The 15227-nt window shown below is 40.8% G+C and overlaps 3 protein-coding genes across 3 annotated transcripts; 1 reads left to right on the top strand and 2 right to left on the bottom strand.

Annotated features, from left to right (window-relative positions):
• Positions 1-253: 253 nt before the first annotated feature.
• Positions 254-2875, bottom strand: C922_00255 (hypothetical protein; the record flags this gene model as incomplete). Its single annotated transcript, XM_008815872.1, has 1 exon — positions 254-2875. The coding sequence occupies one exon, from the start codon at positions 2873-2875 to the stop codon at positions 254-256; it is 2622 nt and encodes an 873-aa protein (XP_008814094.1).
• A 1109-nt stretch (positions 2876-3984) lies between these two features.
• Positions 3985-6000, bottom strand: C922_00254 (hypothetical protein; the record flags this gene model as incomplete). The annotated part of the gene is made up of 1 exon (XM_008815871.1): positions 3985-6000. One exon carries the CDS (start codon positions 5998-6000, stop codon positions 3985-3987), a length of 2016 nt encoding a protein of 671 aa, XP_008814093.1.
• Positions 6001-6868: 868 nt separating this feature from the next.
• On the top strand, positions 6869-14368 carry C922_00253 (hypothetical protein; the record flags this gene model as incomplete). Its single annotated transcript, XM_008815870.1, has 18 exons — positions 6869-6917; positions 7116-7181; positions 7279-7374; positions 7468-7543; positions 7742-8016; positions 8190-8399; positions 8549-8579; positions 8714-8750; positions 8946-9338; positions 9614-9797; positions 9970-10476; positions 10653-10939; positions 11156-12250; positions 12433-12653; positions 12810-12903; positions 13035-13291; positions 13491-13586; positions 13834-14368. 18 exons carry the CDS (start codon positions 6869-6871, stop codon positions 14366-14368), a joined length of 4509 nt encoding a protein of 1502 aa, XP_008814092.1.
• Between the last annotated feature and the right edge of the window lie 859 nt (positions 14369-15227).

The raw sequence follows: 15227 nt of genomic DNA, 5'->3' as shown, positions 1-15227 counted from the left end.
CATTTTACGTGGAACTTTGCAGGTAGGACTCTGTCATGATATTTGTTGGTAAATGGGGGTCCACGAACATGGGGTACCTACTTTTTTTTTGTTTTCTTTTGCTTTTTCTTTTGCTTTTTCTTTTACTTTTTCTTTTACTTTTTTTTCCGTATCATTTTCACTACGACGATACCTCCTGAAAATTGCAATTACGCAAAAAACAAACTCCTCTTTTCACGCCGCATCACGCGCGCGGGTAACGCGCAACACAGTTTTACCTCTCGCGAGTCGAATCAAAAACGGCAATTGTGTTATTGTCATCCAGGCAAAAATAAAAATGAGAGGATGCACAGGAATCAATAATGTAGGCGAGATGCTCATGCAGGATGCTAATTTGTTTACTATACATATTTAACACGTATGTTGTGTAAAATTTTTTATCGGACACTTCGCGAATTCTTTTCATATTTGAATTTATAAAAAGAAGAACATGTTGCGAGTCACTTTGATACAAATTGATTTTACTTATTTTGCTCGACTTGTGTAACCCTGTGAAGTCATACAATTCTTTTTCATTTTCTTGTATGAAGTTAATATTATCAATACGGGAAGAAGGATTATCCGCAGCACACTCCGTGTTCCCATTTCTTTGGGACTTATTATAACTGGATTTATTTTCCGAACAATTTTGACTTAAAGTGGGGTAGTACCCACAGCTCGTGATGGAAGAGGAGGTGGGAGTAAAGTGTGGGGATATACGAAAAAGGAAGTCCAGCAATCGTCCATCGTTAAGCCCTACAATCAAATGAATGTGCTCATTTTTGTGTGTATTGAGGCTTATAATGGAATTTATTTTTACATTCTTGGCAATGCAGAATGCGTAGGAAAAGGAGTTGTGATCTGCTTCTTTGAAAATGTTTTCCTTGGGGTTGTCGGCGGGTGTGCCTTGGTCACTGGGTCGATGCGCAGTGCTGCTCAGGTTGCCACCGACGTTGCCATGCAGATTGTCATCCAAATTGCCGCTTCGACTGCCATTCATATTCATCTTCGTACCGCTGCCCAAGTTGTGCTCATCCCCGAAGAGCGCACACAACTGGTCCTTCCTTACTGTATACACATCGTCCACGTTGCCTAGGACGCTCTGGGTGACGATCTTGGCCCACTCCTTTTCATCGGACCCTTCGTCGTAGGTGAACAGGGAGCCGCTCCTCACGTGGTCATCGATCAGTAAATTATTAACAAAGCGCAGAAACTTGTCGCCAAGAAAAATGAAAACTAAGTAACCACAGGACGATCCAATGTAAACATAATTCCCAATTTCTCCATTAAAGTTTTTTTTCTCCCGTTCCACATAGAGATAGCTAAAATCGTGCATGAGCGTAGGTAGCATTTTGTCTTTACTCATTTTATTCGAGTTCAGGGCAATGTTGTGGTTAGGCTTTTTAACTTTTATTTTCTTATGATATATAATTTTCTTGCCATTATGGCAGTTAATAAATGAAAGGAAGTAGTCCTTGTTTTGTCCCACACAAATTAGTGTTTTATCATCTGGGAGGAAATCAAAATATTTTACCGAATTGGTGAAATGTGATTTGGAGAGAGACAATGGCGATGCAGTTACCTCCTCTGAGAAATCTTCCTCTAAGAATTCATTTGATGTATTATTTTTTTCTTGCTGAATAAAATAATTCTCTATATTACTAAAAAATTCGATTTTTTTAATTCTTTTTTCCCTCAGCTGTTTTAGCGAATGTTCACTGATGTCATAGCTGTACACATCCCCTCCAAAGGTTAAAACAGATAAAATATTTTCCTCACCATTTGTCTTCATCAGTATGATTGGGGAAGAAACATTAACGAAAGCTCCAATGTACTCTAGCAAATTATTCACCTGTGTTGTTTTTCTCTTAATTACATCTACGTTTATTTCTAACATGTCCTTATTCAAGTAGAAACCGTTTTTTGCTAACTGCTCATTTCTCCAATTTTCTTCGTCAATTTTTTTCTTCTTTTCCATTTCTTCTTCTTTTTCTCTTTTGATTCTTTCGTTTTCTCTCATTTCGTTTGTAATTCTAATGGGGTGTATGTCTTTTTTTGGGGGGGTAATCCCCGCAAAGTTATCATAGTATAAATATTCCTCCCGAAATGTTGTTTCGTTGTCGCTTAATTCTAGGTAGCCCTTCTGGTTGAAATTCATCAGTTTGTCCTTTAAATCGATTTGGGTCGGTTTCTTTTCCTTTTTTTTCTCCTTCTCCTCCTTTACAATATTGTCACTGATGTCTCTTTCCCCCTTTGGTGCAATTTCCTTCGAGTTCGCCTCATTCGTGGAATGCCCTTGATGTACCTTTTTATGCACACTGTCGCTTCTCTTCACGTTTTTTCTATTAATTTTATTCTGGAAAAGATCTATGCTTAGCATGTTATCCTTGCTGTAATCCCGTTTGGCCGTATAAAATTTGCTCTTCCTGTAAATGTCACATAAGCTGATGAAAGCTTCACCATGTGTATTCTGTCCACAGGGTTCTTCCTTTTTATTTTTTTTACTTTGTCCTTCACTTGTTTGAGTATTGTCGCCTTTTATGGGGATACTACCCAAATCTTCGCTCTCCTTTTTAGAGTTGATCAAATTGGTGTAATTAAAGACGCGCACTTGGCTGAACAGGCTAGATGAACCAACAAAAAGGTAATTCTTGGTGCAGCATATCTTACTGAGCGTTTTCTTTTTATCTTCATTGCAAATTTTTATGTTTTTAAGGTGAGCAAATGTGGGGCCTCCATCATTATTATCCATGGTATACTCAGAACCTGAGTCGTATAACTTCATAAAGCTTTGATCGCCGTAGGGCTTTTCCTGATTGGGTGATGCTTTTCGTCCCGCCTTTTTTGCGCCTTTCATGGTTCTTTAATTGGTGTGGTGCTTAGAAAAGGGAGTGGGGTCACATATATAAGGATGGGCGGAAATGCCCCAAACTGGAGAAGAATGACGCCAAAGCGACAAGAAGGAAGTATATCCGATTTGCTACGCCGCAACTGTTTCTTCACGACTGTTCATCTTGCGAGTTTCCTTCCCTTGACGAATCGCCTTCTCACCGACTCTCCAGAGCTCACAAGGTATATATATAAATTAATTGTTCGCTCGTCAAGCGCCTAATGGCATCTGTCAACTATCCCCCTTCGGGCAGCAGCCCTTCAGCATTTTCGCAGTTGATCAGATGTTCACAGAATTTCACATCCACCCACAGGGCTCATCAACTTTTGACACTTTTTCCCATCACTTAAATGATTGTTTTTTTTGCCAGTACCCCAGTGGCATGTGAACTCGAATGGGTAGTTTTCTTCCACCAATACAACAACAGTATATTAGTACGTATACAGTGCATGCATATTACGCCTCACTGCTAGCGGAACGTTTTTCTTAGTTCACAAATGATTGCATAGGATATAGCAATGCTTGGGCAACGCAGCGCCATGGATAAGCGCTTCACAGTGCCTCGTAATGGTGTCGCTTTTTTTTTCTATTTTTAATTTTTTTTTTTGAATATTCTCCTAATTAATCACTGTACAGGTGTAGTTTAGTTAATTATTCCAATCGCCCACTGGAGGATCAGCGCGAAATGGTATTAAGGTCAAACGGAAAAGTGCAGAGAATAGGATAAGCACAATGCAGTGGGGTCAAATCTTTTGGGTAAACACAAAAGCGAAATACTCAAGAGCGAAAAGCAGCTAACTTGATGCATGTACGAAATATTTTTTCTATGTGAGGAGTTCCTAAAATTGGGGACACAATATCGAGTAGTAACAATGAGACGGGCCATTTGCTACAGGTGGCATAAAAAATTTGCTTATCAAGCGACTCTTAAGCCAGGGGAGATATAAAGATATGGGGGCTTCTAAGCTTAATGGGTGGCAAAAAGAAGGAGGGAACTCCTAACTGCTGATTGCCAACCTCGAATTGATAGGTGCCCCAATTGGTGACAACCACATCGTGAGTGCCGTCCAACCAACCTAATCGCAGTCACGCAATGCATAATGGCGAAAGGGACGCAAACTGATGTTATTGGTGAAGAGAAGATTTAGCTTTAATTTGTGTAGCTTCTTCGATTTGTCAGAAAAGGAACACTCCAAAGTTAGCGGGAAATTTAGTTTCCTCACCTGATCAGCGGATAAATCGATATCTTGATTCCCCTGCTGAGGGTTATCCCCTGGCTTGTCTTTTTCTGAATAAAATTCGTCACGGACAGGTTCCCCCTCGTCTGTGTAAAAAAAGCTCATAATTATTAAGGCCATGTTATTCTGCTTCTTTACAATAATGTATTCACGCGTGAAAACATCTTTGATGTCATTTTTTTCTTCATTTAGCAGTTCATCTATAATTTCGTCATATGTGTCCATCGTAAACTCAAAGGAAGCAGCTCTGCATTTGCAATTCATCGGTATTTTACTCCCATTCAGATTTTTTACAAAATTATTTTCGATCTCGGGGACTACTTTTATGTTCATTTCTGAGTCGAGTGGATTCACTAAAACGAAATTTAGAATTCCATTCTTTCTCTTCACCAATCTGAAGTCATTAATATATATTTTGGGGATAAATTTCATTGCATTATTATCCAGTCGAAAGGATGAAGCTACATTCGAACTATGAAGCTTCAATATATAGTGCTTACACGTACTGCACCGCTTCGATTTCATGTTTATTAGTTTCATTCTCAGGGGTTGCAATGCGCTCATGCCTTTATAATAATTGTACGGGTAATCCTGTATGTGTCCAATTGGTAGGTCATTCTTTGTGTGAATCATGAGGGTACCATTCGCCTGTATTTTTAACTCTTCTATGGTCTGCTCCTTTGGAAGGGCTTCACTCGTGCCGAGAGTTTGGCTCTCCCCACTGGGATGATCATCCCCCATGAGGCCGCTTCTTCCTTCCCGGCGCTGCACTACCTCTGGTAACCCACCCTGTGGCGAATATTCCATCGGATCTAAATATTCCACGTGTTCATTTTCCAACTCAAAAATGTCTCGACAGATTTCGCGATTTTTAATATGTTCCCCGTTTAGGATATCTGTCAGACGCATTCTGTCCACCTTTATTTTAGACTTACATATGAGCGTGTTTTCTGTCTCTTCCTTTGCCGCGACACTTGCGGCTGCTCTTCTTGTTACCCCCTCCAGTGAGTAATCCTCCCTCGTAGTGCCGAATGCTTCCATGTAACTGTTCAGGTCGCGGATGGACTTTAATTTCCCTATCTTATGCAAAGCGACATGTTGATTTGTTCTTTTAAAGTTTCTCTTCTCCTTCAGGTGTTCATTGCTTCTTAACAGCTCGTCTAGCACCGTTTGGAAGTAGCGTTTATAAACGCAGTTCCTTTCCGATAGTATCATGTCGCCAATTAATTCGTCCAACTTTGTATTATACACCGAGGTGATGGAGGACCATAAGCAGTAGGGGCACTTGAAATAAAACACATTCTTTCCTCTTTTAAAAAAGGCGTACAGCCTGCTACTCACTTTGTTACTTCCCCCTTGTATGTCATTTTCGTCATCCATACCTAATGCGCTATTCCCTTCGAAGAAAATTTTCTCATCGCTTGATTTTTTCCCATTATTTGAGAAAAATGTGCCGGTGGAAGCGCCCTCCACGTGGTTTTCACCATTTTGGTTAAGCTTTTCACATGGGTCATTATTTGTCTCTTGATTGTTACTACCCCAAGCGCTACCATCTTTTCCTCCTTTGTTCAGTGGCTCCAATGTGCATACCTTCTTAACTGGCCTATCCAACCATTTCTGTGAGATCGTCAAGCAGCTAAAACAGCAAGGACATTTGAAACAGCGCAAACATTCATAGGAATAAATTGCCGACTCGCTTCTTGTGTATATTTGGGTGCAGCCATTGCAAAAGTAGTATTCAATTTCCTGTTTCAGATTATATTCATTCTTTATTTTTGAGCAAATGAGGCAGAAATATAGCTCCTTCAGTTTAAATAATTTCTCGTCGAGCAACAGGTAGACTTTGTTTTTCATGGTAGTTCGCCGGGGGGGGGGAAGACGGTTATGCATACCGTTTGTGGAGAGCGGCTGTGTAGAGGGGATTGGCAAATTCTCAGGGCAAAAACAACCTTTTCCTTTCTACCTTTACTCCCTTTCATAAAATTAAGGGGGGCTCGCGTCCAATTGAAATGTCTCTTCTGCTCATCACCATGAAAGTAGGATTACCCCAACACATACAAGAAAAAAAAAATAAAAAAAATACGCCTTAATTCTCATGCAAAAATGACATTCTTCGTAAACACAGCTAATTATTGTATGCACGTGTATAGAACAAATTTCACTTTAATTAGCCAGAGGACACACCCATGTTCGTGGAAGAGTTGTGACTCACGCTCGTCCACCAAATATTTCTTTTTTTGTTTTCCTATGCGGTACATTTGTGGCACTGCAGTTTTCCTGTTCGTCGAGTATTTCTTGCTCAGGGGAAAAAAAAAAAAAACTGGCATGAAGAAATACACAAGGAGGGGGGAAATAAAAAGGATTGTAAATCAGTGTAGCCCTCCCCTTGTTTTCCATCCTAGGCACATTTGTTTTCCTTAATTTTTTTGAGATACTCGTTTTTCTTCATTGCTTATAAGTGATGGATAAATAGCGATTTTTTCGCATTTTACCTACTTCTTGCGTATCTTTTGTTAATTTTTTTTTTTTATTCCCCTATTTGGTACCCCCATTTTAGGAGAAACGTGAAAAGCACACCTTTTTTCCTCAACAATTTCATAACGCATGGTAACTGCCACACCTTTGCTTTTGCCCCTTATTTTGACCCATTTCCTCCTTTGCCACTTAGAATGAATCTTCTGTGAATCTTCTGTAAATGAAACAAAGTTAACCTAGGCACAAAATGGACAATCCGTTAAAAGTGACAAAAGACAGACTGACTAATTTGAACGGTTAGCAAAAAAGAAAAAAAATGGAACCATTCAGTCACATTGCCATTACAATGTCTGCATATATCACTGTACACATTCTCGGAGGGGAATCGATATAACACCCCTTTGAATCTTAACTTGGGTGATTAAAAGTAACCTTTGCCTTAACACAAAATGGAATTGCCTCCTTTCTTTTTTTGTCGATGTATACCTGCATAGATGCATTCATATCTACGATTGAATGTGGGGAGACCAGTCATAACAGCGATGAAGAATTCTTTGCAGGTAAAAAAGTTAAAACGTAAAAATTTCTCTGAAAAAAAGTGAAAATAATATAATTATCTATAAACATGTCCCCCACCCACTGCAACGCGCCTCATAGACCAGGATGGGAACACCAAATTTGATGAAAACTCAAAGCAGTATTGCAAAATTGGAAGTGAATATATGCACAAATTTGAGAATCTGGAAAAGAAAGGTAACCTTTTAAATGTTTTCTTCGCAATTGGGTCCCTTGCCTAACCTGAAATTTTATTTAATTTTTTTTTTTTCACGATTTTTCATCTTTTAGAACACGAGAATATTGATTTAAAATTGGTAGCGCCCAGAGACAATAACATGATCCTAATTGACCCGTCCTACATAAGGTACAGATATATCATTATCCCCACAAAAGGGGAGGAGTTACGCTAGCCTCCAGGTTGATGAGTACCCACTTAGATATACACACATATGAACATACAGACGTAAACACGTAGTGACGTAGAGACCTAGGCACATACACACGTGCCTGCTTGCGCCTTCTCGCGTTTTCTCGCGCCTCCTCACGCCTGTAACTTCAACAGAGAAAGAGACTTCGGCGGGGACAAGGACTACATCAACGTCAGCTTCGTTAACGATTTTATAAAGGTGTCTAAGGATGAAATACGCGCAGGACAGAAGGACTTCTACGGAGGGAGTTACAACTTCACATATAAAGACGGAGACAACAAGAAAAATTACGAATACATCAATGCAACAAACGAATACTACATAACTAAAAACGTGGAGGAGAAAATGACAAACACAGGGATGACCGCCGAAAATTTTTTCTCGGACAGTAAGATGTTGCTGTATGAAGGTGAGCCAAATGAACTAAGCGGAGCACGACTGTCATTTTGGAAGAAAAGAGCGCATTTGCCAAAGGCGTTGTTGCAAAGGTGGTGCACTGCAAAAGTACGACGATGCAGAGGTGCTACGCTGTGTAAGTGCCACTTGGCAGAAACGCGAAAAGGACCAATTTTCTCCTCTCAGACGGGATGAACAAGTGGTCCGACAGGAGCAGATATCTCTACTTTGTCGATAAGGAGGAGCAAAATAATGGATACAAGAAAAAAAAATTTAAAGATATACGTCTGAACGACGCCCTTATAGTGGATAATTACGAGAAGATGGCTTACAAGCAGGACCCTAGTAGTGACAAGATCAAAATAGAAAACTTGATATTGGACGTCCTCAACAATGGTACGTTTCTCCTCCAAAGAACTCCCCAAAAGGAGGTGAACACCTATGTAGAGCCAACCATACCGAAGGAGGGGACACAAAATTTGGGTATGAAATGCCTACCATATGGCCTAAAATAAAATCCCGCTTTATGTTTACGCCCCCTTCAGACTTCGACTTAGAATCTGATGAAAATGCCAGGTAAGGTTCTTCAAAGTGTGTTAAATTGGCTCGATGGAGACACATTTGAAATTTTGTCCCAACGTACATCCTTGCAGTTGCGTGTATGCATGCTGTGTCGTTCATTTTGCGTTGCGTGCCATTCTATTTCGCAGGCCTAAGGAGGAACTCGAGGGGAAGGAAAGAGGCACGGTAAGAGAGAGGGGAACGGAAAAAAAGAAAAACAAAAATAATAACAAATTATAAATAAGCAAATAACCAAATAAGCAGATCAGCAAATACCCAAATAAGCAGATAACCAAATGACCAAATGTATACCAAACCGATAACAACCCCAACTGCGTGACCAAAAACCGAACAACGCGGTACGCGTTCCCCTCCATGCAGGCGAAAGACGGACAAGCAAACGTCAGGAAGAAAAAAGAACCCTTGAATATAACCCCGAAGATAAAAAGCAAATGCAACCGATCTTACATCTTGGATTATCTACATTATGATAACTTCTTCCATGACGAGGAGGTGGACGTTTCTGAAAAATCGATCTCCGATAACTCGGATCGTGAAGTCAATGAGAAGGGAAAATATAGCTCTCCAACTTACATCATAGGAAATAAAAAAGAGTTTGACATAAAAAGCAACATACACAATTTGTTAACCAAAGTTAAGACAGAACTAAATGTCAGAGATTTTTCAAAGTTCATACCGGACCAGTTTAACATGGATGTGTTTTTATCAAACCAATCAGAGAGCGAAGAATACGAATCCGACTCTGATGAGAGTGTAAGAAAATGCATGATCATATCTGCTGTTTCGTAGGTGTCTACACGTGTGGTCGCGCGAAAAGGGAGAAAAAAAAAAGAAAAAAAAATCCTTCCGTCAGCTTATGTAACTTCTCATGTGTCAAATGAGGGGAGTTATTCCAACAGCGCTGAATTTGTTCTTACCAGGCTGGGCACCTTCCATAAGACACAAGAGTGTAAACATGTCAACATCTCCAGTAAGGCATTTCTCTTCCCCTTTTAAATAACTCATCATCTTTTTTTTGCTTTTCCAAGACGGATTGCGTTCTGAAGAAGAAAAAAATCCAGTGGAATGAGAAAAAGGTGAAAGAAGAAATGGAGCTCCTGCGCAAATACGACTACGTGGAATCGCTATACTCGCCTGGCTACTTCTCCAGAATTACGCAAAATTTTAGGGACAAATATAACAAAAAGAGGATCAACATTTATGACTTGAGGAGTAAGTCGGAAAGGAGGCAAGCGAAGCAAATGGGACAAACAAATCAAACGGAAACGCTCCCTACATTTCGCTCAACCTTTTTGAAATTCCATCGCTCGTGCGCTCGTCAGCGCGCGGGAATTACACCGCGTGATATGCCTCCCACACACGTACTATTTCCGCCCATGTGCAGAGAATCAACTGTACGAGCAAATAAAAAAGGACTTCCTCGACGAAGAGAAAACGAAGAAGGCCGAAGAAAATGTGCAAAAATTCAGACTCGAAAATTTAGGCGTCCCAGAAGAAAACCCAAGTGCAGATGAAGAAGCAGATTTGGAAAGTGTCCAGGGCATTTCGGAAAAGGACAAACCCACGGATCAAGGTGTATCAGATGTGAAAAACAAGTGGCAGGATGTAAGTGACGACCAAACGGACAGTTCCGTAACATTCGATCATATAGACAGTAGAAGCATAAGTAACTTGAAGAGGAAATACAAAGCAGTGAAAAAAAGCGAGCGCTCTAGTAGGTCAGAGTTAAGGAGGCTAAAATTTTACATATGCCGAAGGGTTCATAAGAAGAAATATCTGCTTAAGAACTTGAAGTCGAATAAGAAGGACAGGAAGAAGAAAGAGAAAAAGCGTAAGGCCATGAAATTTTCCCCTCAGGGAGGGTACAACCTGTTGGCCAAGATCCAGGAAGGTGCGTCGTCGCATATAACGTTGGTTATCGTGGCGGTTACGGCACCGGTTATGGCGATGGTTGTAACAGTAACCGAAAGAGTTGCAAAATTTTTGCCGCCAATATTACTGCCGTAGGAACAGTGTTATTTCCGGCCAAACCAAACTCACTGCAAACAACCCGCCCCCAAATCGCAGACGTCAACAGGGACGAGGTGGAGGAGGAAGACGAGGTCAACCAACTGGAAGAAGATGACCTATTCGACATCAACGAAATGAACACGTCAGAGATGAACACCTCTGATTACACCTACTCATCACTAACCCTTTCGTCCTACGAATATTTAAATATACGCCGGGTGCACTATAATGATAACTCCAACGAACAGATATTTTACCAGAACGACCCGAGAGTGAACGTTACTTACCTGTACGACAATGTCCAATTTTTTCTTATTCAAGAGGACAAGGATGAACAGGAAGAGGTGAAAATGGAAAAGCGAAATGGGGAGTTCACTGGTGTGAGAACCGGCGCCATTATATGTTACGCATTATACATTATATGTTACGCATTATGCATTACACGTTACGCGTTACCCATTACACGTTACGGATTACCCATTACACGTTACGCGTTACCCATTACACGTTACACCATACCCGTTATATATTACCGATCCATTATATGTCTTGCCGCGCAGAGAACTAGCGAAGGAACCCTGTTCATGGAAATCCTCGTGTACGACATCAAATTCTACCGACAGGGGAAACAGATCGAAGAAGAGGCACTGCTGTACACCCTCGAAATAAACGAAGATACGACGGCAAAACTAGAGAAAAAGGAAAATAACACCTACGAAATATTGCTAAAAACGGTGAACGAAAAAACAGGCACAATTCGCTGTTCCATCGTAGGCAATAAACAACAAATGAGCATCATCTTTAACAAAATATACAAAAGAATTTTACTAGTCAAGTATGTAAAATATTTGAACTCCATTTCAAGTGGGGTAATTGAAAATGCTGTTAATTATTTCCTGTTGGAATGTAGAACATTGAATTTAAAAAATGTCCCATATAAAAAAAATGCAGATAAAATTATCCTTTCATCCCCCCAAGACGTAGCAAATATTTCCAGCATCAAATTAGCCAACAGATCAATGACCATTGAAGACTTGTCTGAATTTCTATCCATTTCAAATGTGAAACAATGCAATTCGTTGAACTTGACAAAGAACCCACTGTTCCAAGATTTATCATTTGAACAAATCAAGCAGGACGTGGATTATGTAATCAAATGTTTTAAATGTCTACAAGTAAAGGAACTCATTTTAGACTTCACCGATCTGTCAAACGAATCGGCTGAATATTTTATCGTTAACATTTTGTTAAGTACCAATATTTCCTTTCTCAGCCTAGTGAGCTGCGAATTAAAGAGTAACAACATAAACAACATAGTAAACATTGTCAGAGATTCTATGAATGGAAGCAGAAAACTTGCAAGTGCCATCAGTTATGTCAATGCAGAGTTCAACACATTGACTTATTACGACGTGATGTCTCTCCTGAATATTTTTTTTGAGCTAAATAAAGATTTTAAAAAGTTATACATTTGTGGGAATTCCATACAGAGTGATATATTCGACATATCCTTCGAGTTTAAGAGGAGGAAATCTTTCATCGAAATGCGCAAATTTGTCAAGTCCCCGCCGGACATTTTCCATGTTGACACCATCGACCAAGTTAGGGACTCCTACCCGTGCAACTTGCGGGGGATCGCGGACATGTTGGAGGACGTAAGCCACGATAACATAGGGAATCATTGACCGCGTTGACAACGTGTTCGCTTCGAATCTGAAACGCGGGGGGGGGAGCGATCACTTTGTGCGCCTTGACGGGGTGTTTCACTTCGTCGCGTCGCCTCATCACCACTGCACCATTGCACCTCTACACCGCACCCCCCCCATTTTTCTCCCAGGGAAAAGCCACCCAAGTCACCTTCGAGCTGTACTTCTCCTACCTGCACGTCGTGAATCCAGAGGAAAGGCTCTACACCATCAGAAACATCTCAGTAGTCAGGAAAGGCACCATGAGCATAGTGGTGATTGAGGCACTGCTTAACTACAAGGAAGTAAAGATTAAGCTCAATTTATTCAAGAAAAATATAATCCTTCTCTTTCACAGCATAGTACGGGAAAGGTGTGTATATCCTTGGAAGTTTTGGAGAGTCATCTCTGATTACGCATTGAGAGTCTCCACATGGAGGGGAAATGAGTCCCTTCGACTTCTGTTGCACACAGGCAGGTAGCTACTTTCATTTTATGGCTACCCCCTTTTTTTTTTTTTTTTTCTCAGCTTCATCGGGAAGGCATACTACCAAGAGCAGATCAGCAACGGTAGAGAAGTGAACGACAAGGTTTTGAATTACTTTATTATGCGAAGTGAAAATGTAATTCCAGGGGGGTTGTCGCAACGTTTGGATTATCACACGTGACTAACCGGACACGGGTGTATAGTCATTCTTCACCTAATTGTTCGCTTAACGCTACCACCACATCTACCTCCTTTCCACCCCCTCAGGAGATTAACTTTTCCCATTACAACGTCACGCGAGAAGAAATTCACTTTGTCCTGGATCTGTGCAAAAAGGGCATCGTGAAAAACATGAACCTTGGCCACTGTTACCTCCGCAACGAAGACATTCCCTACTTCAATTCAGTGAAGAAGTACCTCTACGGAATTAAAATTTACAAACTCTCTCTGGGCAATAATTTAATCGACTCGAATGTGGACATAAACGAGCTGATTACTTTTCTCTCCAACTTCACCATTTTTTTGTAAGTCCCCCGCATATGCAAAAACCATTGGTCAAAATGGAATAGGCGGGAACAGTGCAAATTCTCCGGATTGACGAAAAGCGAAGGGAAAGCGCTGTTCGGGGAACCCCTCCACCGGGAGAGCCTCTCCAATGGGGGAAGCCCCCCATTTACCATTGTCGAGGCATCACACTAACGGCTCATTCCCTTTCCTTCTCAGCAAATTAAACCTATGTGATCTGAAAATCGGGACGCACCCCTCCATATATGAATTTTTTTTTTACCTCTTGAACAATACCAAGTGCAAGATTATAAGGTAATGCGAGATGGGAGGACCCATTGAAGAAGTTCGTGTCGACGAAGTTTGCATCGAATAAGTTCGCGTCGAAGCGTGTGTCAGCATATAATGCAGTAGCGATTATTTTTTATACGTCTGTCCTTGTGTGCTTTGCATATGTCCGCCCTTGGCGGACCCACTTTGTGCACCCATTTTGTGCATCCATTTTGTGCATCAACTTTGTGCACCTATTTTTTCGCTACCCCCTTCTCTACCCCCCTGTCAGCCTGGACAACTGCGACCTGGGAAACGCCTTCCTGATGAGTGTCAACCGAAACATTGCGCAACTGAACAAAAATAGCTACCTGACGATCCTTTCTATGCAACACAACTCCTTCAGTGACATAAAAGGAATTCTCAAATTCTTAAATAACATCATGTCTGCATGCAAGTCAATAGAAAAGATTAAAGTTTACACTGACTACATAAGTGATAGGGATGCTAGCCTCATAACAAAGCACATGATCAAAAGGGACGTGGTGTCGTTTCAGTACACTTACGACACATCTACCTCCGCCCAGAATGACAGGATAAAGGTGCCCAAAATAGCGAAGAATAAAATCAATAATGATGTGGAGTACAGTGCAGATATGACAGAGCATGAACGGAAAATAATTGAGGAGTTTTTCCTGAAAAAACAAAACCAGAGGGGAGAGAACGAAAGAGGTGCAGGCGAGAAAGCAGACAACCACAAGTACGGAAACCGCTACAATTTGGACGACTTAAAATCGCGAAATATTAGATATAGCCCAATGAAGTGAGTATCATCTCCCTGTTTTTTTTTTTTTTTTTCTTGCGGATGGGCGTTGGGTTAAAATTGGCCTCCCCCCGCCAGCTATGTTCTGTTGATCCCTCTGCATGCAGCAATGCAGTATGGGGGTCGCGCGTTTGTACTTACCCTTTTGGGGGAGGGCATATACATAAAATGTACTACCTTTTTTGGGTCTTTTTCCCGTGGGTTCTTCCTTTTTATAAACCTTCTTCAAATTTGCGCATCTCCACATTTTCGGCGGCTTACTCTCTTTTCACCTTTTTTTTCGTATCCTCCATTTTTCCCGCGCGGCTTTTAATTTCAAAAGTAAAAAGGAGGCCTTTAGTTGACCAACTGCTCATTTGCTGCAATCGGCCAGCCGCTGCCCAACGCCCCAAAACGTTTTGCATACATATGTAGTGCTCAAGTGTGTTATGCGAATGGGCTACTTCATGGCGGCAATATTTATTTCGTCATTTTTCGTTATCATTATGTCACACTTAGCTTTTCACGGTAAAATTTTTTCCATGCTCATACGTACGCACTAAGTCACATACTGGATTCGTTGTGCCCTTTTTAAGGCGATATTTTATTTACCATAATTAAGATACCTATTTGCGCGTTCCCAACCAATGACACTTTTGCGTTTTAAAAAAAAAAAACCAAGTGTTTATGGCTCCTCCCATTTTGGAGAAACAAAACTGCGAAGCAGTTAGTCAAGCGTAAGTCGCCTGTGATGGGAAATCGAGGAAAAAAAGAAAAATAAAAAATAATAGCTGTACAGTAGCAGTACAATAGTAGTACAATAGCAGCGTAATAGCAAAATAAGCGAGCCTCAAATGAATTACCCCCCCAGCAATTCTCCCATC

This window comes from Plasmodium inui (assembly GCF_000524495.1).
Source record: "Plasmodium inui San Antonio 1 unplaced genomic scaffold supercont1.1, whole genome shotgun sequence".
In the NCBI taxonomy this organism is placed as follows: domain Eukaryota; phylum Apicomplexa; class Aconoidasida; order Haemosporida; family Plasmodiidae; genus Plasmodium; species Plasmodium inui.
Note: the sequence above shows the minus strand (reverse complement) of the source record. Positions and strands in the feature narration are given on the sequence as shown.